The following is a 26,744-nucleotide window of genomic DNA, read 5'->3' as shown; positions in this document are numbered from 1 at the left end:
AGGCCACTCTTGCAAACGCGCGTGAAGCTATCTAATACTAGTTGTTGACGAAAAGTAGAGATGATCTCCCGGCTCACGAAAGCTGGAGCAAGTCCTCCTCCCGATCATCTCCTCAAGATACAGCACCTTGAGGTGCCCTCTCTCCTACTTTCTCTTATGATTTGACGAATATTCTCTTCTAGATCTCCTTCATCTTATCGTTCGACTAGAAACACGCAGGCCCATCGTTCGCTTCATCATCGCCGCCGACGCCGTAACACCAAAAGAACTAGATCGCGATCTAAAGATGCCGCGATAAAAACTACTTAACTTAAGGTAGGCACCTCCTCAATCCAGTCGCATATACACAGCTCAACCGCATTATCCTTTGATCGAAATTTCTTCCAGCAGCTGTCATCGATAGTCGTCTCTCATCCCACGAACCACGTCCTGCTGCGATTCGAATCGCACCCGATGATATTCGTTCAACTGCTGCCGGCCAGATTCCCGGACAAACCCCAGCAGCCCCTTGTGTTTATCCTTGAGACACTTGCTCAGTTCGGCTTCTGTTTTCGCGCTGCACTGGCATACATTCGGCGTGCCCCCGAACTTTGCCCTGTCTTGGGAAGTCGGGAACATAATGCTGATGCGCCGGACGTCCCTCCAGACAGCAGCAGCATACTCCTTCTCCCCTCGCCGCCCCAGTGCCAACTTGGCCAGATTCCAGTCCATGTCATCGTCCCGGCTCTCGTATCTTCGCGCCGATAGCTCGGCGTTGCCTCGGTTCTGCTCAATGGCAGCAATCTGACACGACGATCCGTCTCTTCCTGACCGGCGGCAGTTGCACCGGTCTGGGTTGACATCGGTGTCTTCGTCAATGTCAATGGTTACCAATGCTCGCTTTCCTGTCTGCGTATTCTGCGTGAACAGCACCAGCATTGGCTTGGGAGGGCGCCTGTGAACAATTCCAGTCGTGTGCCCCCCTATCGTTACAGTCACGGTGTGCGCGTCGCTTCCACTAGAACTATTGTTCGACGGTGATGTCGTCGCCGAGTAGTTGCTTGAAACGCTAAAGGTCCGGTCAGGCCGGCTGTTGACTGTTGATACGGATGGTGTTCTTGACTGCCATGAACCCGGAAGCAGGGATGAAGACCGAGGGCTCGCAGGTGACGTCGATAACGTTGCCTGCCGATTAGCACTGGGTGGCGATGCTGTTGTTGGTTGCGTGCTACCCGATCCCACTGGCCGTCTCTGTATCATCATGGGAGACCGAACTCCAAACGGGCCGGTCATTGTTGGCGGTGATGGCATCGAACGATTCCGTGATGCGCCTACGACCGGTGGACCGCTGTTACCCCACATAGACACAGTCTCGGTAGGGCTGGTGGTGAATGGGTTTGCGGTGTTCCACACGCTGCGGAGGGTACTCTGTCTTGATGCTGTGCTAGATGGTGAAAACACCCCTGACTGGGATGGTGACGTGCTCTGCTCGAGCGTCGCCTCGTTATTCGTAACGAGCTGTCCATCGAGTTGCTTTGGAACCCACAACTGTACACATGCTCCCTCGACAATCGGATCTCCTCTCCCAGACACAACGAAGCTAACCATAGCCTTGTATCTATCGGTGTTGTTAGCTGTTGACATCCTTCAGTGTGTGGGTCTATGACACTTACTGGCTATAACTGTCAAACGCCTTGAAACCAGTCACGGCTTGTTGGAACTTGGCAGCATCTTTCAACTGCGTAAAAGCCAGCTTGGCAATCCGTTCATCCTTGCGCAATATCATGTCCCATGCGCCGAAAGAGTTAGATGGCACTGCATAGAGGGGATTCAGTATGACAGTTGTGATGTCGAAATCGATGGTCTCGGCTATTGGTTGTTAACAACTCGACGATTCCATCTGGCTGGGGCATCCATACCTTGACGACGTGCATTCCTGCTCGACCCCCCTAATTCAACGCCTGATATGTTTATCCTGAAGCGTTTACCATCGGCGCCCATTCGGCGAAGCAGCTGAAGCTTCCTCTCAACGTTAGAAGTGGCGCCCTGCAATGGTCTGGCGCGAAACTGGTATCAGTTACCGCCCTCATGTCAAGGCCTGGTCTCAGGACAGAACTTACGCATCCATGACCTCTTCCATGAGAGCATCCCTCGTCACCACGTCCACGAGCTGAGCAAGCTCTTTTTCAGGCCATATGTCAAACATCTCAGGTATTAAACCTGCTAGACTTGGTGGCATGAGCTCTTGCTTGAATCGATCGCATTGCGACGCAAGACCCTAGCACATGTCAGTACTATTCAAGGTAGCATGAGATTGAAGACTCGACTTACGTCTTCCAGCTCCTGGATGTAGGAGGGCCAATGGGATAAGGTCCGGCCCTGCTGAGCGAGTTCGTTCGAACGACGAATCCGTCTCATCAGCCAGACACACTTCAAAAGGCTGATATATTGCCCCAACTCGGGAACCCTATTCTCCACCAGGATACCGGCAGTAAACCCGACGGTGGACTTGTGGTAATGAATAACGAAAGCATCTGCAATCTCCTGGAGACTTGGTTTGAAAGCGTCATCCGGTCTGTCAGCCGCCCACGCTCGCAGAAATCCATTCTCGATATCTGGAGGCACATCAAACTGAAAAGATTCCCGGTGAACCTGTTGAGCAAGGGCCTGTTCCATATCAGGCACGAGAACTCCCATGAAGCGACGTAAGTCAAGGTGCATGGCATTCATACGTCCGGCGAGGTCTTCATGGATCCGACAAAGAAGGTCGCTGGCTCTGTTAGTGCTCTGAAACGGATGGGATCAGGTAGAACTGACATTTCAAAAGGCTTCAGCACGTGAAGAACCTTGGAATTATGTAAGGCTATGCGCGCTCGCAGACGATCTGCCGCCGGCGCCACGAGAACATTCCATTCGATGTTTCTCAGTGGGCCGCTGCTGAGGCGGTAGCGATGGTTGTTCTCTATCAGAGTGCAGCATTCTGTCAAGGTCTCGTGGTAGTCGCCTATGATCTCGTTGAGTGACGAACGATCCCAACGCAATGGCTCAAGTTTGAACGCCGTTTCCTGGTGAAATGACTGGGCGGCTTTGTCTACTACGCGGCCGAGAATGTCGAGGTTCTCGGCCAATCCCCTAACGTCGCGACCGAACTCTGCGTATTGTCGGGCTGCGATCACCGCAAGTCAGTGCTGACTTGTGGATTTATAGGTTTTTTTGATTTGAGCTACGGCTTGTGTTTTAACGGCGCCAACAGTTTCCAGAGGAATACCAAATACATAAAGTATTCTCAAATAGAGCTCTACATGTTGTGTATGGCATGGCGATGAGATGAGAGTGGCAGCCCTAGAAAATGATAATCATTGCGCCGGGGAACTCACTGGCGTTGAAGTCATTATCCCAACCGAACTTGTACACGTCCCACGCGAGCTTGCTGAAGTTGATAACATCTCCCAGCTGGATTGGCCCTGCCATTGGGTGTAACGAGGCAAGGTGCAGGTAGTTCTTCTGTGAAATGCGCCTTATAAGATGATTGGCATTGAAAGGGCGATGGTGTCAATACGTGCGAGGAAGACGACTAATGGAAATTCCCAAAAGCGGGCTTCACCAAGAGGGCTGAGATGCGAAGTAGATGAGGGGAACGAAGGCAGATTTGAAGTAAAGTCTAACCGCAGGGTGGGAGCACACGACAGAGTAACCATAGACGCCACCAAGCTGCAGGCATGTCACAGAGATGAGAGCGAGCCGCCCCAAGGAACGCAGGGGTGGGCAGTAGGACGAGGAACGAGCATATGGAATAAGCACAAGTGGAAGCAGCGACAACCCCCCAGCCGGATAGCGAAAGAGGCACGGGAGGCGGACGTGGAAGAAGATAGTGAGGCTAGTAGCGACGACATGGGCATATCTGTGTTTGCTGCCTCAGACCAACCCGAGTCTGTGATCGCCGGCCCAGACAGCTCTACCTAAATCGACACCGAGAGAGAGAAAGGATGGTGCGGGCATCCATGCAGGCAGCAGGGGAGAATGCCCTCCTCTGCCCTCCTCGTGTGGCTCTCTCAACTGGTCTTGCTTGGCCTCCAAGTCGGCTGTCTCTCGTCCTCGAAGTGTGACTGCGCGCGTCGACCGTGGCAGTACCGAGCAGCCGAGCACAAATTTGGGTTGTCGTCTCTCGACAGCCCTATCTACCTAGTCAAGCGGTAGCAGCTCGAGTCAAATCTACTCCGTAGTGAGTGAAAGACTCCCGGATGGCCTGGAAGCTATGTCCGTCTCACCTCCTACGCATCCATTACGAGCAAGCCCACCCTATTCTCATGCGCGGATTTCCTCCGCACATGGAAACCGGGGTCTTATTCAGAAAGGGAGGGAAAGAAAAGGCTGTCACGCGGTCTCAGCTACCCGAGACACCCCTACGATGATATCCAATCCCGTCAATCTGGGCTGGACCCTCAGCTGCTGGGAGGTATGCAAGTCTGCGGCGGAAGTGGAAGATTGCGAGATAAGCTACTGAACTGCGCCGCTGTGCCATTCACATCTCGAAGTAATTGGGATGAACTAATCGGACAGAAGCTTATCCTTGATACAGTCATCAACCCCGCAAACTTGGGGGTCTTTACAGTCGTCTGCTCCCCTCCTGGTGATTAACGAGTTATTCGGTTCCGGACACTCTTGATCGTGAGTGGCTGGCACTCTCACTGCCAAGCCCGGATGCAGAAATATTTTTATTGCACTATACCTGCTGTCATGCCCAGAGCAAAATAGAAGCAATCTGAACTTGCTGAGCGAACATCAGTCAGGGCCAGTATTTGGCTATGCTCAAGGGAATTTCGGGCGAGGCTTTTGAGTGAATACGCTTATATACCCTTGACTGAGAACGATGATCGGCACTCAGCCCATGCGTGCAATGCATGTGGCGGTGTCAGTGAGCTATACAGATTGATGGCTTCGAGGTTGGATAACTTCCCGACGTGCCAACCTCGGTGTAAGACTCAGAAGGGGGTGTCACCTTGACCTTTTCCCCGGGACCCTTCCCATTCGTGCTCGCTTCGCTAGACCTATCAACGCTTGAATACTGAGACTAAACCACTCACTAGATCGGGTACAACTTGACAGCTGTGTAGTCGCCAGAGTCTTGGTAATGAGGTAACACGTTCTTGAGACCCCATGTGTCCAAGTTGCCAAGATGCGCGCAAAGAAAGACCTCAGGCATGCCTTGCGAGGCATATTTCTGGACGAGGCTGTCGTGGCACGAGTGACTCGACCAGCCCTCGTCCTAGATAGTGGCTGCCTCGGCATGCATGCGAGCCACCATCAACCCATGGCCAAGTCTGCCTGTTTGCCTTTCTGTGGTGCGCGCCCCAGCTGCGTGCTGTTTCTAGATTACGCCCGACATGCATGCCAGCAGCTCGTCACACACACGCACCTACGAGCCGAGAGAAGTGTGCCATACATAATGTGAAGACACCCATGGCGGGCCTACCTGTCATGTATCTTGTGAAAAGCGAGAGATACGGACATTGCGTTGATTTCCTGCTGCGGAGCGACCGCAAGGCTCGGACTTAAAACTTGCATTCTTTTCAGATCAATACGTTTTCGAAGATGAACGACTTTCCCAGCTCCATTGGTTTCTACCAAGAGCCACGGGGTGCTGAAGAGGCTTCAGTTCACAGTGATATTGACGAGGTGATTGACCCCATCAGTGACGGCAATGGCATCGTCACGCATGCTCCAAAGGAGGGCTTCCGACTAGGATACATCGACGTAGCCTGTCTAGTCATCAACCGTATGATTGGTAAGTAGTTTGATTCTTTACCTATGGATGTAAGGGTTTCTCAAAACCAAGACGATTGATTTACTCCGGCCCTCCGCCCTCTCAAGCGGCGCATGCGTTGATATTTCTGTACGCATGGAAGATTCTGTTCACTGTGCTATCCCCCTTTCCTGACATTATTTTACGGTTTCATGTCTTCATTACCAGAAACACCATGAGGAGGTAACCATTGTAAACAACAACTCATCTTCATCTTCCTTTCCAACGCAATGGAGCGCTAAATTAGATGGTTAATCTAGGAACTGGTATATTCATGTCCCCACAAAGAGTAATGCGAGGCACACGAAGTGTTGGTGCAACGCTACTCTTCTGGTTGGCCGGGATAATATATTGTCTTTGCGGAACCCATGTGTACATTGAGTATGGCTTGAACGTGCCCAGATATCTGATCAATGGGCACGACCACAGCGTCCCGCGAAGCGGTGGTGACCTCGTCTACCTACAATACGTTTTCCGCAAGCCAGCCTACCGGAAGAACACTTTGCTCTTGTCGACTTGTATATTTGGCATCAGCTTTATCATTTTGGGTAACATGGCGGGCAACAGCATTCACTTTGCCATGCGACTTCTCGAAGCCGCCGGCATATCGGAACCAGGAAACGGCCCTGTGCGCGGCATCGCCCTTGCTGTAGCTACATTCTCTTGTGGAATCCATGCTTTCTCTAGACGCGGGGGAATTTTGCTCAACAACATCCTCGCGGTCGTCAAAATCATGATCATGCTTCTCATCATTGTAGCAACGATTGTCGTTGGTGCAGGAGGATTTCCAAGTGCCAAGAATGTCTTTGGCGAAAACACTTCGCCCAAGAATTCTTTCAAAAACGCGTCAAACGATGCCAACAGCTACGCTCAAGCGTTTCTCGCTATCATCTTCAGCTTCTCCGGCTTCGAGCAGCCCAACTATGTCCTTGGGGAGATCAGTAGGCCGAAGAAGAAGTTTCCTATCGCCATGGGTGCCGGTGTTGGCACCGTTGTGACGCTTTACCTTGCGGTGAATATTTGCTATGTGAGTTCATTTGCTCGGCTCTTGGTTCCACCCTACATTCGGGATCGGGAGCGGGGAAGAAAGCTTTGCTGACTTCGAGTTAGATGGTTGTTGTCCCAAAAGAGGACCAGATCAACGAAAATGTTGCACAAAAGTTCTTCGAACTAACATTTGGGACACTTGGCTCAGCTAGCGACACCGGGGCCCGGATCTTCAACGCCTTTCTTGCCATCTCGTCTTTAGGCAACATCATCGTCATGGTCAGTCAATTGTCTCCAAGAACATTCACGCCATGTACGTCCGCTGACATGGCCGATGACATTCTCGCAGACATACACAGCTGCCAGGGTTAAGCAGGAGATTGCGAAAGAAGTGAGTGAAGCCTTGGTATCTAATGTATGAGAAGAACCAAAACTTACAACGATAAGGGAATGCTTCCGTGGCCCAAGTTCTTTGCACAAAACACGGATATGAGCATCGGCCGTGTACTGCGCTGGTTCCAGAGGAAGAGATTGTTTTCATCAATTCTTCGACTGAAGTGGCTTTCGCCAGAGCATCACAGCGAGAAAACTCCCGTCGGAGCCCTGCTTCTCCATTTCGTCAGCTGTACCATCCTTATATTCGCGACCTACAATATGAGCCCGAAAGATGCCTACACACTGCTTACATCCCTGAGCGCCTATGTCATCAATGCCTTCATCGGGACGTTCCTGGGGCTGGGCATTCTCATCTTACGGTTCCGCGGACCTCCGACTACCCTTACCGACGACGACGCCTCGACATTTGGGAAAGACCCGCCGCAGTTGCCGCGTACTTGGGCCGAGATGACTGGAAAACGTTTCCGTCCCTTCCTGTCCGTCTTTTGCGCTTTCGTATACATGTGCGGTGGGCTTTACCCGGTGATCACCAACTGGGTTCCTCCTTCCAAGTACCTATCTACGCAATTGAATCCCTGGTGGGTGATTCCCACGGTCTCATGGATCATCATCGGTCTAGGTGTTGCTTGGTTCATCGGCTTCGTTCTTGTCGCTCGTTATATCGAGAGGAAGGACCATAGAGTATTCGTGGTGGAGAAGAAGCCGGAATTCGAGCAGGCAGATAGAAGCAGCCGGGGCACTACGGAAATTGGGCCCGATCTTATACAGGTCCATGAGACTGTATATCTGAGCTGGGTTGGAAGGGAAGCGCTTCGTGCCCGACGTCCGGTGTTTGACGACTCCAGACAAACTAATGCCGATATGAGGGAAACACCAATGTCTCCTTTCGCCGGGACTGATTTTGCTGCATTCATGCAGCAATCGCCAGGAAGAGAAGGGCATTGGGGATGGCGTAGGGAGGGTGGTGCTTGACATCCTGGTCTGGGAGGAAGACCGAGGAGGAAAAGAGAATGGAGGTTTGTTGGGTTCAAATTATCGATAGACGGTATGTCTAAGTAGCATCAAATTACCCAGGCCCTTTGATTAATGATGGTTTTGTCTGCGCCTTGAACTTGCAAGCGGTGATTCTATATGTAGCAGGTATTGGTCTACAAGTAGCTTCGCGCTAGCTCCTCCAGGCTCTGCTGCTTCTCGGAGAAGATATTAATGGCCTGGATAAGCTTCTCCTCATACCTGCCGTTGCCGCTACGAGTAAAAGCAAACCGCCACTCGCCCTCGTCTTTCAAAGCAGCCTGGAAGTCCTTGATCCAGCGTTCGTCTGGCCCGTCTGCGAAATAGCTACCGACATTCTCCGTCCAGGTCGACGACGGCGCTGCCGAAAGAGCCCGGAGGAGCGGCGGCGAGACGGTGACGTGCTGAATGCCGGCCAACTGCATCACCTCGGGAACGGTAGTCAGACTAGCTGCCAGGACCTGGGTCTTGGCCTTTGTCTCGACATAGTAAGCCTGCGCCTGTCTGCAGAAGTTGAAAGCCTTGTTCCCGTCCACATAACTAAGGGTGCCCAAGCGTCAGTCATTCAGTCCTGCTCGGGTCGCCGTGTCCGGGCTGTATATGAGATCATCCTTACCCAGGGACGAAGTGAACCTTTAGTTCGTTCACATACGGCGCAATGTAAGTGCAGCCAGCATCAGCAGCAAGGGCCGCTTGCTCCATGCAAAACATGGTCGTCGCCAGTGTTGCAATTCCCTTGTTCTCGAGGATTCTGCAAGCAGCAATGCCCTCGTAGGTGGACGGAATCTTGATGCAGACACGCTTCACGTCGAAAGTGGGCTCCACCTTCTTGAAGGTCTCAAGGATTCCTATGAAGCAGAGCAGCGCGGTTAGCTTTGATCATTGTAGGCCTGTATGGTAACGTACTCTCGGCATTCTTGACAGTTTTCTCGACTGAATAGGACCAGTCTGTGTTGGTCTGGATGTGGAAATATCCTGTCAGATACGGGATGAACTTGAGTGAAAGTCTGACCATCTACAAACGTGTCAGCGATGGTGGGTAGTTTTGTCAAGAACTTTGCCGAGCCAAGGTACCATAATCTCGACTGCGAGAAGAATCGGGTCGATGTCTGGCCAGGCCGCATGAGCCCAGCCCTGAGCATCCTTGAGGGAGTCCCGGATGAGCTGCTCGTGGTACAGCTTGCCATCTGCTGTGGTCTTGGTGAGCTCGCCATAGGCGATTGCCTGGTTGGAGGTGTGATCGACGAAGGGACCCAGCTCTTTAGCAACTAAAGCAGGATCAGAACCGAGCACATTAGGGCCGTGATGGAGGGTCCTTGCCTTCAACGTCAAGAGTATCACAGTCGACTTGGCTTACGGACCTCAGCGTGTCTAACAGGGAGTTGGATTGTGCCATGACGGGTGATAATAGCTGCGCGTGGGCAATATCAATCAATGCAAAGCAATGTACGGTAGTAACGAAGTGGCAGCAAATCGGAAGAAGCTCTCAAACCTGGAAGGCAGTTTAGATTGCCGGCTTAGTTCAACACAAGGCCGTCAGTTGGCTTAAAAGGACGTGTTCCCAAAGAGACGAAGTGTTGAGAAGGAATCGTGGGGGAAGCAGAAGGTGTGTTGAGGACTTGATCAGTCACGGCGAGACTTCTCTTCTCCCGCCGGCTTCAGCTATGGACGTGGACCACTTCGGTTGGAGGCTAGAACACGCGGAAGAGTACCTTGAGGTGGGAGGGTCTTTTGGTCTCTCTTAGCTAAGGTAAGAGGAGTTCGGAGGAAGACCGGACACCCCGCATTACCCTCCCCACGGTGTTGCGGGAGTGAGGAGCTTCTGTGTAGTCCACAAAGCTCGAGCCCCGAATAAGGGGCCCGCGGGCAATGTACATGCCGTTAGAAGACATCGTGAGGAAGCGTTCCGTGTACCGCTCCTGATCTCCTGACACGGGAAAACGCAAGCGAACCTCATACACGTCTGTCTCCCTGCGTGGTCACTGTCAAGTAGGTTTACTACTCCCAGCTTGACGATGTAGGAGGGGAAACGTGGGGTTCCCCACAAGGTTTCCGCGAGTCGTCTGCGTTGCTGTTGTCTGCATTTGCTGGGAAAACAGCTTGCAGGTGTTGCTTTAGGAAACCCCAAGCGCCATGTGCGAAAACATAGCTACCCCTCGACAGCTTACTGTCACTATACGAAACTGGCTACAATCATTTATTGATCCTCATATTCTATACGTCAAGACATTCCAATATTCGCTGCGATCCTTTGCTTTGTCGCATGGCGCGTTCACGGGTCTACACGCATGTGAGAAGCAACCTCTACGAATAACTCGATTGTTACACTATTGTACAGCCTGGCAAAATCTCTTCGCCCCCGACTGTCCTTGGCAGAATGGCAGTCGTTTTAGCTCTACGCCGCCCCCATTCTATTCTCTAAACACCGTTATGGCCTCAAGCCTAGAGTCACAAACACTGGTGGTTCGCTTGCGAGAATGGCTACTCCTCATCATCTTCCTCCTCATTGTCCGTGAAGTATTCAAACTCTCGTGGGACGTCCGCCTCTTCGTCTCCCTCGCCATCCTCGTCCACTGCTGTCAGCACTCCTGCTGCAGCAGCCGCCCCTCCTTCATCAGTAGCGCCTACAAGATCACCTCTTCTTTGCCGACCCAGGAGCTCGCTAAGCTCATTCAGCGAGCGAAGATCGCCACCAGCACCTGCTCTCAGGGCCTGGGAAATTATGTTCTGCTGTTGGCGCGGTGTCAAGCCCGCCGATGATCCGCCTGCGTTGCTTTGGCCGGCGACTGGGGCCTTTTCTGTTGTCACCTTCTTCAACTTCTCTTCGATGAGCGTCTTCTCCTCGTCAGGCTGCGTGTCCTGCAGAAGCAGAGGTCCTCCGGTAGGCTGAGAATAGTTAGTAAAATACTTTGCAGTCGAGGGGTTGGGACTACTCTACCTTCTTGACCGGCTTGTAACGTCCGGCAGGGAAGCTGATGAACTTGAGCTGGCCCGGAAGCACGCGCGACAGATTCTCCATATCGTAACCGACTTTCTCCTTCTCTACCTTTTTCTTGGTGTCGGCGGGAGCAACAGATGCCTCTTTCTCTCCAGCTTCACCCTCCTTCTTTTCCTTGGTCTCTTCCTTCTTTTCATCCACATCCATCTTGTCGGACACCGTTGGCTTGGCAGAGTCAATATCCATGCTCTCACGACGCTGGGCACGCTCCTTCTTCTGAGCTCTGCGCTTGGCCTGGGCAGTTGTTGACAAAACGGCTGTGGCGACCATGGTAGGACCCTCCTCAGCCTTTACCTCTTGCTCTGGCGGGTAATCGAAGAGGCTGGGACGGGTGGCGCAATGGAACTTGAAGTTGGGGATTTCGAGTTCGTGGTCGAGACCGATGATGGAGGTGGGCGAGAAAGCGAGCGAAAGGAAGTGGGTGAACGGGAACCAGTACCAGTACTGGGTGAAGACGGCCATACCAACGATGCCGGCCATGTTGAGGTTTCCGGTCTGGGTCTGGAGGCCAATGGTGCAGTTGCGACCACCCGCGTCGATAATACCCAGCGCAAGCGACGCGCCAAACTTGGTCATGGCGTCCTCATGGCGATCGCCGACGACCTTCTTCAGAGTCTTCCGAATAGAAGCGACCTTGGGATTCATGACCTCGTTCTGCTGGATCATGATCATGGCCAGAGAGATGAGCGCACCCTGACGGACAAAGTCGGTGGGATCCTTCATCATAGGTTCGAGCAAGTCGATGGCCTCGTCCAGGCCGGTGCCGGCACAAGAAATGCCCAGCGCCATGGCAGATCCGTAACGCACGTGAGGGTTGTACGACTCGGAGAGCAACTCGACCATGCGAGGAACGCTGCCGGGCTTACGGAAGAGGATGAAGCCCAAGCTCATGACGGCGACACGGCGTACATCATCGTTGACGTCGCTAACGGCAGTATGAAGCAGCTTGCGGATAGCCTTGTTGCTGCCAGTACCGCAGTAGGCGAGAGCAACAGTCATGATACCGCCATATCTCAAGGTAGGATCAGGATCGTTAAGCAGGCCCTCAATCATGGCGTCGGCACCCTCTTGGCGGCCAAACATGATCAAGGCCATGCCAATGGCGAGACCACGAACAATCTTCTCGTGGGTCGTCTCGTGGGCGTAGGTAATCATGTCCTCCAAGGCCCGCACGTTGCCGGTACCGAGCATAATGAGACCCATGGCAAGGCCAACAGCCTCGCCATTGAGAGCAGAGTCGGTGAAAAGAACCGTGCGCAGGTTGTCAAAAATCTCCTCAGAGCCAGTTGCCATGCCTGCAATACCCAGACCCAAAGCACCACCGTGCTGGATAACTTCCTCCTCTGCGGATGTGAACTGGGTCTTGAGGTAGTCAAGAGCGTCGGCGCCGTGGTTGGCGTGAATCAGACCGTAGGCGTAGAGAGCACCACCTTGGCTAAAAATGGAGCCGCTGCTCAAGCCGCTCTGGCGAGGAAGGTAGGGCTCTAGAAGCTTGCGAGACTGCGTAAGGTTGCCGCGGTGGATGACACCCAAAGCTGCGGTGGCGGTGAACTTGGACCAGTTGACAGCCTTGCCAAGCCATTCGAGGTTGTCGCGGAAGAACTTGTCGTTGGTGGTGCCCTGGTTCATGAAAGCGTTGCAGAAGGTGACGGCTGTGTGGAAGATGGAATTGCGACCCTCCAAGCTATCGCGGACCTTGTTAAGAATGCTCAGGTCGGTGCGGTTGTTGCGGTAGAGGAACTCGAGGTTCAGCTGAATGGTCTTGCTGCCGTCCAAAATTGACCGAATGTTCTTGTAAACCTTGGAAAGCTCCTCCGACAGCTCCTCGTCTGAGGACTCTTGATTCTCGATCAGTGGCTCTTCCTCAGTTGCGTCGCTCTCCTTAGCAGGCTCCCCTGACGGCAGCGAGCTGATGATTTTGCCCAAGAACTCCTGAGTGCCATTATCATACAAATCAAAAGCGATCTGGTAGGCATTGGCGATTGAATTCCGATCGCCGCTCGTAATGAGCTGCTTCAGCATGCGCGAAGCCTCCTCGTCGGAGCTCAGGTAAACGACACACTTGGCGATGGCGAAGTAGTCTGGGTTCGGAATGTCGTTGAGGAGGTCGAGGATCAGACGCAGAATCTCAGTGCGAAAGCTTCGCTCCTGAACAACGTCCATGCAGATGCCCAAAGCATAGTCCATGAGCTCCTCGGCGGGGCCCTGGCCATCCGACGACTTGGCCTTTGAATGCTTCTCGTCATCGGCGGCGCGCTTGATGACACGGCGCAGAACCTCCAAGTTCTTGGCTTCGACGGCGATACCAATGACCTGGCGATACCTGCCATCCTTGAGGCAAGCCTCGAACAGACGCTCGATAATACGCTGCAGAGCAACCTGAGTCGCCTGGTCATTGATTGGGGCGATGGATGCGGAGCGGCCTTCCTTAACAGGCTGGAATGTGGGATCGAGAATTGTGTTGTCGGTCGAGACTCGGGAGAGGAGAGACTTGGAGGGGAGGGTCGTCTGGGAGAATGGGGTTGTGGGAGAGATCAAGGCGGAGCCATCGGCAGCACCGCTGGCGAAAGTGGTAGCCAGAGCGGGGAGTGAGGTATCGTTTTGGGGTGACTCGGGAGCAGTGTGCTTTGCGGAAGAGGCAGCAATGTACTGGTCGATGCACTTTGAAATGATGGTATCCTCGAATTCGCCGGGAGCATCGAGCTTGAAGAGGTCGCCAGCAGCGAGAGCAAATGTCATACTCTCATTGTAGGCCTGGAGATGGTAGTAGACCTTTGCGAGAACGAGGGCGGCGAGCTGTCGTTGAGGGAAGGAGTCGTCTTCGTAGAGAGCCTCACTGTATCAAGGTGGTCAACAGGGTCCAAACAAGGCGAGTAGAGGGAGCGTGGCGAAGAAGGAAGAGAGCTCACATTTGACTCAGGGCACCAGCGACCTCGGTCCAGACAGTGTCGATGTCGTCGTTGAGAGTCTGGAGGGCGAAAACCTTGAGGTCATGCTCCTCATCGGCCAGGAAGCCCAGGACTCCGGTAGCTGAGACCAGGCCAGGCATTGTGAGAAGTGGCCAGGAAGACGGAGCTGAAAAGAGCTGCGGGGTACGATGATGGGCGAGGGAGATGGGTTCGAATAAAGTGTGGCCGGGATGGATAGGATGGTATCGCACGGGGCGGGGTGGTGGGATGGAATTGGATTTGGGGTTGGTGGTGATGGGAGCTCCAAAGGAAGCGATGATGATGGAGAGAAGGACGTCGAAAGCAAAGGCGCGAATGCAGCCAGAGTTCCAGGGCACGACACTACGCACTACTCAGGTAAGGCAAGGGAACGCATCCACGTCAGGCAAGTCTGCCTATCCGTACCTCGCCTTGCCGACTCAGGTTCCAGGTACGTACCTCCCTTTGGGTGCCAGGTAGATATGAGTCAGCAAGCTTTGCTCAGCGTGCTTAGCTAAGCGAGCAAAAGGTCAAAGCCGCACCCGGGTTTCTCTGTCTGTTTGCGTGCACTAAGTTGCCCTGCAGACGGGAGCTATGATGCTGAGGTAAGCTAGCCGGGTGCCTTAGCACGATAGGTACCTACCAACCTTAGGTAAGGTAAGGTAAGGTGAGGTAAGGTAAGGTACGCAGCCCCCAACTGGATCCGGATCATCGTTTTCTCCCCCGGCGGTCACCTCATCTCCTCCACCGTTCCAGCAAGACAGAAAGGTGGAGCCGGGGCCCGGGAGTGCGACACCGTGGCCGGCCAAAAGACCTAGACAGGGGGCAAGGACAAGTCTGTCATTTCCAGATTGCCCTGGAGCGAGGACAGAAAAACAAAATAAAAATCCCCGACAGGTCAGCACGTCGATGGCCCAGGGCCGCCAGGCCAGGTTGTGAGGCCGGGCTCAAGCAGCGCACCGTGGCCGTGGCTTTGCCTTGTACTCCGTACCTTACGGATACACCATCTAAAGCTGCCCTGTCCTTCTGAAGACCTTGCCTTGGAGTCTTGGACCACCCGTTACACTACTCTGTACTCGTACCTACCTAGGTATTCGTAAAGGGTTTCTGACGAGGCTGTCCACTTGCTCGCCCAGCTCGTGCTGGGTTTGCTTCAACAGGTCTCCTGTCAGCTTGAGCTTGAAGCTCTTTGGGAGCTCCCAGCTACCTTATGCCAGGCTGCTTACACTGGTTTTTTTGCAGTCCATCCGTACGGGTTGTAATTAGCTCCCCACCAACCTAAGGTCTGCTTTAGATACTTACCTTGGGTATCCAATACATTGATAGCCACCGTACCTTGCTGTAATGTACCTACCAACCTACCAGTCGTATCTCGCGGATAGTTGCAAGTGATATGGTACAGCTTCAGATGCTACCTTGGACCAGGCAGCATCCATCAGTACCACATATCAATGCTTGTCTACTAAGGTAATCCAAGGTAATTATGCCCTGACTACCTAGCCCTGAAGTCAAGGTGCCTCGAGCAAGCTATGTACGTGGAGCGAGCCCGTTCTCAGTGCCAGAGAGCAGAGCAAAGCAGAGCAGAGAGCCAGACCACCTCACTGGGCCCCAGCCTGACCTGCGATCGGCGCGCGACCAATCCATTTTCATCCTGTCTTTTCGTCTCCAAATTTCCCACACGCCTGTCGCCTTCTGTCTCACACACACACACACACACGCTTCCTCTCTCTGGCCCCTTCTCTCCTTCTCTCCCTCTCTCTATTGCTCGCTCTCGCCTGGGCACGCTACCAATACCTCACCTATACCTCACTTTATACCTTAGCACCAGGTACATTGCCGACCTGCCTGCCTTACTGCCTAGGTACCTCAAGGGCCAAAGTCCCAGGCTGTGAACAGTTACAGTACCTACTTCCCTGAGCCACTGCCGCAACGCCAAGTTCCAACCCAACAGGAGAGGACAAGATGTTTTCTTGCTGAGATATCTTTCCCCATCTTCAATCCGCCCGCTTCGTCTCTGCACACCACCACCATTACCACCAACCCAAAGCGCATCGAAGCAACAAGGCTGCACACGCACACGTACACGCACCCGTACCCGGCCACTCAAAACACCAGAGCTTCCATTCGCACTTTGCGACGCCCTCTCCAATCCACTCCCAAGCGCGCATCTTCATTCGCATCCACCCATATAGCTCGTCTCAGCTCCCTCCAACCACGTGCCGTCCACATCGTTCAAATCCTCCGCCCGATTCCAAGCGATTACGACGACCAACTCGCGACGACAATTTTCACCACACTACCAGCCCGCCGTCTTCGATTATTGCCACAAATCAAACACCCACGCCGATTCGAGCAAGTGACAAACGACCCCTCTTCCTCGCCCTCGACCTCGACTTCGATCTACAACTAGCCGCCTTTGCGCTCCTACGTCTCTCCTTGGACGTTGAACAGCGCCGCTCTCTACACTCAGCGCATGTCTTGCTGCCCTCGGTGGGAGCTATCTCTGGACTTCAATCCTTCCCGTCTCTCCGAATCCCGACATACACGACGAACCCGAAACCGACCTCTGCCATATTCGCGAACTGACTCACCACTGAACTACGACGGCGTGATGAATGCCTCTTGCGCATCCATTCCGTCTCGTTAGAACCGCGCCGAAACCGCAAATCTCATCCGATTGCCATCACATCTCTCCTTCTTTCCAGCTGTTTACCTCGTCGCACACATGAACCGCCGTGTTTGAGAGGCCGAAGCCGAATCTTGTGCACTTGAGCTGAAGCTGGGCGGAGCGCTGGTCCAGACAAAGGAACGCGAGCAAGGGATTCTAGCCCACAACACCCACGGCACGCCTTGTCTTCACTACACACAATGGATTTGAGGAGTTTGATGAACACGTCCGATGATGGGGGGGAGAGGCCGCGTGCTGCTGCTGCCGCTGCCGCTGCCGCTGCCGCTGGTGGCCCTCCTCCGGGCCACCCTGCTCATGCCCATGCCCATGGTCACCAGCATCCTCACGCACCTCCTCAACATCTCGCGCCGAAGCATCAGCATCATCCGCAGCAGCAGCAGCAGCAGCAACAGCAGCACCAACAACAACAGCAGCAACAACCGCCGCCCCAGCTACCATACCAGCAACAGGCCCCCACGACACCTTCTCAGGCTACGACGGCCTATGCCTTTAGAGAATCGGCGTACAGCCATGCATTGCATTCATCTCCTGGTAAACCGCCAGCACCTCAGGAATATGCGGTACATCCTCAGGCCTCTGCCCCGTCGTATCCTCCGCAGTCGCCTTATCAGACCCCAGGCCCGTATCCCGGCCGGCCAGCGCCGCCGCCCCTTCAAGCTGGTGCTCCCGCCCCTTATGCCGATGCGCGATCACCCCAGAGTGCATCCATGCCAGGTCCGTCTCCGTATCGTCATACGCCGACATCTTCCGTGAGCGGTCCTAGTGGAGGTTATCCCTTCCCGCCGACCGGCCCGCCTCAGGAAGCTGCCAGCCCTGTGCAACGACACCAACAATATCCGCCGTCCAACGCGTTCCCCCCGAGAGAAGGTTATCCTCATCCATCTGGTGCAACGGTGCCTCAATACGCTCAACAGCAGCAACCGCCGCCACCGCAGCAGCATATGCCTCAAACACCGCCCATTGGGACCCCTGTTAGCGGACACCCATATCTCCATCAGCGCTCACAATCAAACCATTCAACTCCTACACCTACATCTGCTCATAGTCAGCATCCGCAGCATCACGGCCAGCAATATCCTCTTCACGGTAGTCCTGTGGCGACGGCGCATCCGCCGCCCGATTTCAATCGGCAGCTCTCGCAGCCTCCGACCCCACTGGGCCCGCCCCAGACCGGGCCTCGACAATCTTCCACTGCACCAAGCTTTACACAACCACAAAGCCCGTATCAACAGAGACTGTCCGCCTCACACCTCGCCCAAGCCACACCTCCACCACCACCTCCACCAGTTCGCATGCCCAGTTCCTCCCACAGCACCCACGAACGAAGATCATTATCACATAGTGAACGCGACCGAAGTATCAGCGTCAGTCCCAAGACCAGAATACCGAGTTTGCCGAGCAGCATTGGTGGGCAGACGGAACCCGAAGTGCGACCACACCCAAGCGTCACCAACATGGTGGAACCCGAACGCGAACGCGCTGCGACACCCGCCAAGAGAAAACTTGCCGATCGAGACTTGAGTCCCAGGGAATTGGAACGGAAGGAGCCACGGCCGCCGCCTGCCGAGCTCAATGGCGGATCTGCCATCTCTAGGTCACCCGTGATGCAACGAAAGAGAAAGATCCACGCGACACCCCCCATTTGGGCTCAGACTTGGAATGCCCGAGAAAATAAGAGGCTCAAGCTTGCCAATTTCGAGCTCCAGAAACGGGGGCCGCCGCACATCAATGGCAAGTCCGAGTCTGTCAAGCAGGACAGCACCAGCCGCCACACCTCACCAGAGGCAGCGCGATCCACCGCTCCTCCAGTTCAAGAGCCGCCGCCGCCGCCGCCGCCGCCGCCGCCCAAGGCCGAAAGTCTGCTTGGTCCTTGGGAGGAAAGCATCCTCGGTACCCGACCTTACGAGGAGCTGTCCAAGACGATCGCCGATTTCTTATTCAAAAATGTCACGCTCCATCCTGATAGTGGGGAGATAATAGGACGTGGCGTGCAGTTTGAAATCGAGGCCAAGATGGGACAGCTCATCGACAGAGACACCAATGATCGTGTCGAGAGAGCGATAGGTTCGGAATGCGTTCTGCACGATACCGGGCGCCTGGCTTTCAGAAGCAGCATGACCGAGGTTTGTTTACTGATCTTTTCTGGGCAAGAATCACAATAGCTAATCCCATTGTTTCTCTGCAGGTTCAGCACAAGGGTCTCAACGAATTTCTCAACACCATGGTTGTGCAGACAGATCCCCGAAACCCCAACGCACGCGGCCGAGTACAAGTACAATACAAACACCGACGAGAGATTGATAAGTTCTACGAGCTGCCAAATGCCCTGCAGGCACGTCTGCCTGGTTGCGTCCGTTCTCTGCTAGGTAACAGGCGTTCAATCAAGGTCCGAGTCACATATGACCAAAAGACGCAGCAGGTCTTGGCCAAGATTGTCAAGGCCCGCGTGGCAGATATCCACCTACATCTTCCCACATGCCCACTCGACTGTCGCCTTAGTATCAATCTCGAAATGGCATGGGATGGTTCCGTTGAGGAATTGGAAAGCGTGGCTGTCGGCCATGCAGACAAGTTCCCTGACCGGAACAAGGACCGTCTCAGCTACAAGCAAAATCACTACCAGATCGACTTGACGCAAGTGACACAGATGATGCCTGGTCCAGGAGTAAGTCAACTCTTGCTTGGAAGTGTGGCCCCTGAACTTTGCTAACAAAGACAAAAGAATACCTCGCAGATGAGCAAGGAACACGAACTGGAAATAGAGCTATCACCCGAAATCGTCATCGATCAACAACGCCGCGCCATGAGGAACGAGCCGCATCAATATCAGCAACTTGTTGAGGCATTCGTTGACAACGTCCGCGTCCTCGCGCGCAAAAGCCGCGAGTTTGTGTAATATCTATCTGTACGGACGTATCATAAAAACTTGCTTTTATTCCTTTTTTTTTCCTTTTTCCACGAGTAGCTAGGGTGGTTTGATACCAAAAAACAGAGTGGCTGCGTTTGGGAGTCAAGGATTGAGACGATGCGTGTTTTGGAGAGTCGTTTCTTCATAGCTGGCTTGGGGTGCTTCGATTTGAACTTCTGGGCTCGTTACCCGATTGACATCTCGTTCACTCGTGGGGTTGGTCAATACTGAAATATTGGTTGTCACGGCCGTTTGCTGTTTGGCACTCTATACCACGCATCTTTGCTGCTGCTTGTTGCCTGTAAGGAATTTACCCCTCCTGCCTACATTGTCCTCTTACTTTACTTGAGCAGCCATCAGTGAGAAAAATTCGGACTTCCATGTCACCCATGCGGTCTTTTCCTGCTTCTTGTCCATCACTACTGCTTCCCGCTGCTGCGGATGTTCCCATATTGCATCTGATGTACGAGACAGCAAGGGACTCAACATAGAAGACGGAGGGAGGCAAGTCCAGAGACCTCGAACTCGACCTCGATATCGATATCGATTTTGAGCCTGAGCCAAAAGAGGTCCTTACGATCCAACAACTGTAATGGGGTGCGGGTAATTGTCCAATATTTCATGTGTCGACTTTGATTTTTTGCTATTTTTTTATTTTATTTTTAAGAACCAGCTCTTCAAAGCTGTGTTAACCCTCTCGAAATCGACGTCAAGAACATTGGCGTCATTGAAGTTCGGGTTTTCTTTTGTTTTTGCTTCTTGGATCAAAGCTGCATAACCATTGTCAGTGTTCATCGAATCTTTAATGTCGTTCCCGAAGCTTCTAGAGATCGAGATGGTTTAGGGGGATCTATTCACACCGTAGTCTTTGTCTAGGTGCCCAAATAAATCAATTAACATACATCGTGCCTCAGCTGCCCGGTTAAGGCATAAGAAGCGGGAAAAAGTTTGCTTCCTATCTTTCTGGCTCGTGTATGCTCGCAAGGGATGTCCAGTACGAACAAAGACGTTCCGCTTCGATCCCTCACCGGTGGCCTTGAACCTGACGAAGCTTTGGTAGATAGACAATGGATAATGGGCATCGGTTTGCCACATTCGCCAATGCAGACATTTTGACCTTGTCAAAGGCTTGAAATATCTCGGCATGCCATTCAAATCTTGCGTCCAGCAAAGGGGGAAGGAACATGCTTCATCCCTTTGAATAGACCCGTTCGTTGATATTTGAGACGCCTTTTTGCAAAGCTTGTTGGTCGATGCAGGTCACTTCTCTTCTCAACCTCTGCTCAACTCATCACTCTTTTTCTTCCTTTTCTGCTCTGCCCTTGACTCGTACACTACCTACTATCTCGAACTTTTGGCTTGTAAAACTCCATTTTCTCCCACATCTCGGCATGTCTGAACCGAACAAAAAGATACTCGAGCCTCAGAAAAGGTACAATCCTCTTATTAGACCAACTGATGAGGATTGGGATACCATTCATGGTCACTTCAAGGGTCTGCTCAGCTTGCCCACCACGCGCATGGGACAAGTCTTGGAGGATTACTTTACATCTCATGAGCGGAAGCTTTTCATGCCAGCTACGGAGCCTCGAAGTTTGAGAGATTGTCAAGAAGACAGCGCCCGACGATACCAAAGCTTGATTAGCAACAGATTCAAAAAATGCCACCCCTCACTCGCAATGAAATTCACGATGCTCTACTTCGGTCTGCCTGTCGAACCAGTTTTATCAGAGCTGACGCGCTTTATGAAGCCAGACTTTGATGTGGACGACTGGGATGAACTCTGCACTGCCGAAGTCCGCCCTCCGCTGCACTTTCTGACAGCCCACGACCAGAGAAATTTTGGATACGACTACATGAGAGGTTAGTAACTGCTATCCAAGCACACTTAGTCAAGCTAAGACGAAGAAAAGGAAAAGAGGAGCAATACAGCACCATCCCTGTGGCAGCTTCTCAAATGCCAGACGCCACTGGCGAAGGACTAAGCCTTCGAGGAGGGGGCGACGATGACGATGCGTTTATGGCAGATGTGGACTATCCGCCAGACAACGGTGTAGACAAAAGCTTTGGTCCAGTACAGACTGGCATTGTTTTGGAAAACGAAGACGACGATTCCTTGGGTGGCGGTCCCAGCAGTGAGGTCGTGACGATGCCTGTGTCGGGCATATCAAACAAAGTCCTCTTAGGAAGAGACACTGCCACGCCTGACTCGAGGCGACGCCAAAAGCAATCGGCAGTGGCCTCTGAGACCGGGCAACCTTCACCAGAATCGGACAAAGCACATGGTTGGGTTCCCCTGTTTGGATTCCAAGGCAGAATCATGTTTGATACGGACGACATGTCCACATTTCAGGAGGCTGCGAGAAAGCTCTTGTCCCTGCGCCAACATGAGCAAAGCGATATCGTCCTCGTTGAATTTGATCTCAAGACGGCGAAAGTCCTGCGGCAGTTCGATGATAACATTCCTCTCAACCCTGTCAGTGATCTTGCGGAACACCTGGGCCAGGCAACCAAGTCCGCATCCAGCTCGGCCTGGTTCGTGCTTCGTAGAGGCGAAGAAATTCCCTCAGAATGGGAGCCTCCGAAGTTATTCTTCTTAACCACGCTCATCAAGTTGACCCATGTTGACGACGACGGGCGAGAAAACCTCTCGTATCTCAAAGTGCCCGATGGCAAAAGCTTCTTTGGCCCCAAGCAACCAGGCTACATTTACCCTGCCAATAAACCCTGGGGTTCCAATCAATACATGCCCTTTATCACGACGGCGCAAGAAGTGCTGGTGGGAAGACCGGATCAGCCAGGAGGAAGCCACTGTGATCTTGTCATTTCACGTGATGATGAAGAACCAGAAGGATCATCACCACCGTGTTATGGTGGTCTGGAGATTCATCGTGAACTCTGGGACAGCATGCATCCTCTTATCAGCAAGGGTCAAGCTTTCAGGGTCAAAACTCGCCCCTTGGCCAACGATACCGTTGTGTTCTACCTACCAGGAAACTCGAACGACGCTAGAACTCTCAAGAACCGAGAGTGCCTTCGACGAACAGGCTCTGGAGACCCCTATCCAGATGCCCTGCAAAAGGTTGGCCTAATGACGAAAAGTGTCATAATGCCCATGGAGGCCTCTCACTACCTGATTTGGCGCGGAGTCGACTATTTCAACCCATTGATCAGTCACCCTGTTGGAGCCTACAGCCCAGTTCGATGGGATCATCGGGACAAAGATTCTTCGAAACAAGCTCAGAAGGCGCTGTCAAAGCTCATTGCCCGCTCTGTCGACGACAAGAATGAACCCTGTCAATTCTTCGTGATCCAGCCAGTGGACGGAGCTGAGGATCCATGCACGATTGAGGCGGTTGAAGGACTAACAGGCCAGGCAAAATTCAGTATGGAGCCTCTTTCTATGAAAGTGTTGAAATCCACACTGGAAATTCTGTACACTGGAGATGAAGAGATCGTCTATGACGCTGAAAATGACAGCGTTGTCATGGAGTCTCTTTTCGATGAGGATACAATTGGAAGGAGTTGGAGCCCAGCCAGCTTCGTTCTTCGACCGGATGCCACCGACTCCGAGGCAGCCATGGCCCGGCGATTCATCCTAGCTCAGGTGGTGCGAGCAGACGTCTTGCAAGATGACGAGTTGGACTTTGGTGAGAAACAAGGTCCCTAGATATTCCTTGAGGTCGCAGCTAATCTGAGATGCGTGTAGTCAAAACACTGGCTAAATCAACAGAGCCAAATAATCACTGGGGTCCTCGGTATGGCGAAGTAGCGCAATTTCGAAAAGAGTTATCCCTGCCGGCAATCGTTCCCCCTGGCAAGCTCCGTCCCGTGGTCTTCCATGAACCGAAGACGCCGCCTTCTACTCCTCGGAAATCAGCTCACTCTATGCCAAGAGAGCCTGACCAGACACCCCGTGAGCGAAGCTATGTGCGACAGCCAAGCATCTTCGACATGGGTGTCTGGAGCCCAGCCTTTCCAATCAACGCGCCGCCGGTGGAGGCCGTTCTGAGGACCGGGGTAGGCCGAGTTCCAATGGTTACCAAGAACGTTCTCACCCCTAGTGAGCAGTGGGAACTACAGGACAAAGTCTGGAGCCTCTCCAAAGTCAACCTGGCCCGGCTCGCCGCGTGCCCGTATCAGAATTGCCGGTTCACATATCGCCAAGACGAGGACGAGACGCTTCTGGTGCATCTGGAGAAGACCCATGCCGAAGAGAAATGCCCGTGGTGTGATACCCAGCTCTTCAAGCACTGGTCCTACAGGCAGAAGGAAGAACACTATAGAAAATCGCACGCAGACCAGCTGCGAAAGGTGCTCCAGCTTCCTGAGAGACCCAAGTCGCATCCACCCCAAAGCCAAAAGGCCAACTCCGAAAGGCTACGCAATGGCCCTTCAGGGGCCACGAAATCTCTTCCAACCTTTACAATCACCGACCAAATCAGACCTCCAGTTGGCCCGTTGCCTCAGCCAGGCCAGCCAGCGAAAGCCAGCGACAGGGAGAAAGGCTATCAATACTGTGATCGTTGCGGTCGTGACCACAAAGAACTCAAGAGCTATGAGGACCGAGAGCATCATGATCGTGTTTGCGTCCCCTTGGCCGAGGGAGCTGGGCGATGTACATTTTGTAAACTCTGCGGAGACCGTGAGTGGAAGATTGAGATAGATGCCACAAATTTTGCACCTTTCGACACTTATCCGCACAAGTGCCACGGCACTCTCCACGAAAACAAGCCACATTGCACCAAGTGCGGATTTTCGATGAAGAAACTCTCCGACGAGAAAATCGACAGGCATCGCAAGTTCTGTGGGGGCTTCTACGGTACCCTGGGTTGTTTCTGTCCGTACTGCCAGAGATCCTTTGTAAGCGATGGAAAACAGGAGCCTATTGATGGCATCAAAAATCATATTACTGCTTGCCCTAAACAAGAGGGCGCCAAGCCAACACCGTGGGACATCTATTCAGAAGTCTTCTGGAAAGACACCGACAAGTCGGTCGACCCTCTCTTCGTGGGGGCGGCGGAGACCTCCGCGGCCTTGTTCAAACAACAGCATCGTCCTCGCGCTTCTAGTCGCTATCTTAGCCACCCTCTCATATGGCATGATAAGCCGGGACCGATTCCTACGTCAGACCCACCTTCTGAGTGTCCTGCCGCCGGGTGCCGGGAACCTCTTTTCGGCCTGACGCCGTCCGAGGTTCTAGGACACTTTGAGAAGAAGCATTTTGAGGAGCCCCTGAAACAGTGTCCGCTCTGCCATCTGTCATTCAAGAGGCCCAAAGAAGATCGCGAGAAGCATCCGGAGCTAGGGGAGTGGGAGGACAGGAAAGACCAGGTCTCCCACATGGAGTGTCACGTCTTTCAACTTTGGGACATTTTGACTGGCAGTACTCGGCCTCCCGCCATGGTCAATCAGGAACCCTTCAACCCGGGCCATAGTCTCTGGGACCCCGAGAACGAGAGCGCACTGGATCGACGTGACAAGCGCTGTCCGTACTTTGACCAGTGTGGCGCCATGGTTGGCTTCATGAACCAACTCCAGTGGAACGAGCATTTGACGAAAGCGCACGCTATCGAGCCCCTTGAGGCACAGGTTGTCCGAGACATGGACGCTGAAATTGCGGCTGCTCGCGAAGGAAGAAGACAGCAGAGAATTCGCGAGGGAAAGAATCCGATTCCAGGTCTGGCGGCGCCCAAAGATATACGAGACAGGGAATTGGGGCCAGTTGCAACAGACGAGACGCAGACAGGAACAGGTCCCAGTGTCCAGCCCAGTGGAGATCAAGAGAATGATCCAGAGTCCCACAACGTTCAGCAAGAGGTACCCGGCCCCAAGAATAGTACAGCGAGAGGACCAGAAAGCGGGAATGCAGTTCGCGAAGGCCATCGAGGCGGCCGGCCTCATGACCATGAGCCAGTTCTTTCACCTCCGCCTACAGGTTCCAAACCGCGCACAGCTACCGCTTTAGAAAATGGACCTCATCGAGGAGAAAAGCCGCCAAAGGGTCCGAAGGGCCCGATAAAGAACCCTCCTAAAGATCCTGAAAAAGAAACTACGGACCCCAACAGTGTCAAGGAAACGCCACAGACAGGTGGCAAAACGCCCACGGCTAAGTTTGTGCCGGCTGACGACATGTACTGTTCACGGTGCTTGCGTCCGACTCCCAAGAGTAGCCCGAATGGCGAACCTTCGAAACAAGAGCAGATAGACGTGAGTACTATGTAATTCTGAGGTATACAGAGCTAACTCATCACCTTTAGGCACACTCGGATCCGAGACGTAGCTGCCGAATTCCAGCGAGACAAGGCCAGGTACAAATTGACCGTGAAGACAAGGCCATATTGCCAAGCAAAGTCGGTTGGATCACGCAAAAAGAAATTGTTAAAGCGGGCGGTGTGACCAAACTCAGAAAAGCCTTTGTCAAAAATAACCCAGGGTTGAAGACGACCATATACCCCACCGATAACAGATTTACGGATATGAGGAATTTGTGGACGCGAGATCCGAATCATCCCAAGAACGCAGAGAACTGGGGATTGCGTTTTCGGCCCCGAACTGATGATGACAGCGATGAGAGCGAGGATGACGGCTTGCGGAACTACCATCCAGAGAATGAAGAACCTGGGGACGACGATGAGAAAGAGGAAGAGGATGAAGGGGGAGAGAAGAAGGTCGACGGAGGTGGCGAAGACAATGGTGAGGAGGAGGAGGAGGAGGTGGAGGAGGAGGAGGAGGAGGAGGACAACGGCGAAGGCGGCTCCGGGAATCGGGCTAAGCAGAAGCGGAAGCCGTATCGTGGATCTCTCACCTACGACCCGACATACCGAGACCGTGGAGAAGAGGACGATCTGAGCCAGACTAGCGACAGGGAGTTGGTATCAGAGAGCGGGGACGATGGAGCTGGTACTTCTGGTGGATCTTCCGGTGCGAAGCGGAAGCGCGAGACTGCGGGGCCATCAGGACAAGGCAGCAAGGGGAGCAAGGATAAGACACAGGAGAGGCATCGTAAGAAGGCCAAAATGGGCGCGAGTTCTCAGGGGCGATGA

The 26,744-nt window shown here is 53.3% G+C and overlaps 7 protein-coding genes across 7 annotated transcripts; 4 read left to right on the top strand and 3 right to left on the bottom strand.

Moving 5' to 3' along the window:
- Positions 1-393: 393 nt before the first annotated feature.
- On the bottom strand, positions 394-3,450 carry BDZ83DRAFT_576548 (uncharacterized protein; the record flags this gene model as incomplete). Its single annotated transcript, XM_060504928.1, has 7 exons — positions 394-1,597; positions 1,653-1,848; positions 1,899-2,035; positions 2,100-2,257; positions 2,311-2,749; positions 2,797-3,145; positions 3,357-3,450. The coding sequence occupies 7 exons, from the start codon at positions 3,448-3,450 to the stop codon at positions 394-396; spliced, it is 2,577 nt and encodes an 858-aa protein (XP_060365555.1).
- A 1,909-nt stretch (positions 3,451-5,359) lies between these two features.
- BDZ83DRAFT_619738 (high-affinity methionine permease) lies at positions 5,360-6,915 on the top strand. The gene is made up of 2 exons (XM_060508148.1): positions 5,360-5,764; positions 6,043-6,915. The coding sequence occupies exons 1-2, from the start codon at positions 5,572-5,574 to the stop codon at positions 6,879-6,881; spliced, it is 1,032 nt and encodes a 343-aa protein (XP_060365554.1). The 5' UTR covers positions 5,360-5,571; the 3' UTR covers positions 6,882-6,915.
- Positions 6,916-7,025: 110 nt separating this feature from the next.
- Positions 7,026-8,213, top strand: BDZ83DRAFT_619733 (high-affinity methionine permease). The gene is made up of 2 exons (XM_060508147.1): positions 7,026-7,048; positions 7,119-8,213. Exon 2 carries the CDS (start codon positions 7,187-7,189, stop codon positions 8,135-8,137), a length of 951 nt encoding a protein of 316 aa, XP_060365553.1. The 5' UTR covers positions 7,026-7,048; positions 7,119-7,186; the 3' UTR covers positions 8,138-8,213.
- On the bottom strand, positions 8,214-9,951 carry BDZ83DRAFT_619732 (transaldolase). Its single transcript, XM_060508146.1, has 5 exons — positions 9,497-9,951; positions 9,251-9,444; positions 9,083-9,191; positions 8,793-9,024; positions 8,214-8,716 (listed from the first exon to the last, which is right to left on the bottom strand). Exons 1-5 carry the CDS (start codon positions 9,570-9,572, stop codon positions 8,314-8,316), a joined length of 1,014 nt encoding a protein of 337 aa, XP_060365552.1. The 5' UTR covers positions 9,573-9,951; the 3' UTR covers positions 8,214-8,313.
- Positions 9,952-10,359: 408 nt separating this feature from the next.
- Positions 10,360-14,422, bottom strand: BDZ83DRAFT_619727 (proteasome/cyclosome). Its single transcript, XM_060508145.1, has 3 exons — positions 14,084-14,422; positions 11,115-14,010; positions 10,360-11,062 (listed from the first exon to the last, which is right to left on the bottom strand). The coding sequence occupies exons 1-3, from the start codon at positions 14,221-14,223 to the stop codon at positions 10,658-10,660; spliced, it is 3,441 nt and encodes a 1,146-aa protein (XP_060365551.1). The 5' UTR covers positions 14,224-14,422; the 3' UTR covers positions 10,360-10,657.
- A 3,309-nt stretch (positions 14,423-17,731) lies between these two features.
- Positions 17,732-19,686, top strand: BDZ83DRAFT_576417 (mRNA-capping enzyme subunit beta; the record flags this gene model as incomplete). The annotated part of the gene is made up of 3 exons (XM_060504915.1): positions 17,732-18,913; positions 18,976-19,455; positions 19,513-19,686. 3 exons carry the CDS (start codon positions 17,732-17,734, stop codon positions 19,684-19,686), a joined length of 1,836 nt encoding a protein of 611 aa, XP_060365550.1.
- A 1,403-nt stretch (positions 19,687-21,089) lies between these two features.
- On the top strand, positions 21,090-26,744 carry BDZ83DRAFT_576484 (uncharacterized protein; the record flags this gene model as incomplete). Its single annotated transcript, XM_060504920.1, has 5 exons — positions 21,090-21,561; positions 21,612-21,838; positions 21,926-23,348; positions 23,408-25,908; positions 25,959-26,744. The coding sequence occupies 5 exons, from the start codon at positions 21,090-21,092 to the stop codon at positions 26,742-26,744; spliced, it is 5,409 nt and encodes a 1,802-aa protein (XP_060365549.1).

Source organism: Colletotrichum acutatum (genome assembly GCF_030867785.1).
Source record: "Colletotrichum acutatum strain CBS 112980 chromosome Unknown BDZ83scaffold_41, whole genome shotgun sequence".
Lineage (NCBI taxonomy): Eukaryota > Fungi > Ascomycota > Sordariomycetes > Glomerellales > Glomerellaceae > Colletotrichum > Colletotrichum acutatum.
The sequence above is the reverse complement of the archived record's forward strand: the minus strand, read 5'-3'. Positions and strand labels throughout refer to the sequence as shown.

Coding starts and splice junctions, on each gene's coding strand:
- BDZ83DRAFT_619738 (XM_060508148.1), top strand. CDS start 5,572: ATGAACGACTTTCCCAGCTCCATTGGTTTCTACCAAGAGCCACGGGGT. Junction 5,765..6,042: donor AGTCATCAACCGTATGATTG/GTAAGTAGTTTG, acceptor TGGTTAATCTAG/GAACTGGTATATTCATGTCC.
- BDZ83DRAFT_619732 (XM_060508146.1), bottom strand. CDS start 9,572: ATGGCACAATCCAACTCCCTGTTAGACACGCTGAGGTCCGTAAGCCAA. Junction 9,445..9,496: donor TGATACTCTTGACGTTGAAG/GCAAGGACCCTC, acceptor ATCCTGCTTTAG/TTGCTAAAGAGCTGGGTCCC. Junction 9,025..9,082: donor AACTGTCAAGAATGCCGAGA/GTACGTTACCAT, acceptor TCTGCTTCATAG/GAATCCTTGAGACCTTCAAG.
- BDZ83DRAFT_619733 (XM_060508147.1), top strand. CDS start 7,187: ATGAGAAGAACCAAAACTTACAACGATAAGGGAATGCTTCCGTGGCCC.
- BDZ83DRAFT_619727 (XM_060508145.1), bottom strand. CDS start 14,223: ATGCCTGGCCTGGTCTCAGCTACCGGAGTCCTGGGCTTCCTGGCCGAT. Junction 14,011..14,083: donor GCTGGTGCCCTGAGTCAAAT/GTGAGCTCTCTT, acceptor ACCTTGATACAG/TGAGGCTCTCTACGAAGACG. Junction 11,063..11,114: donor GTTACAAGCCGGTCAAGAAG/GTAGAGTAGTCC, acceptor AACTATTCTCAG/CCTACCGGAGGACCTCTGCT.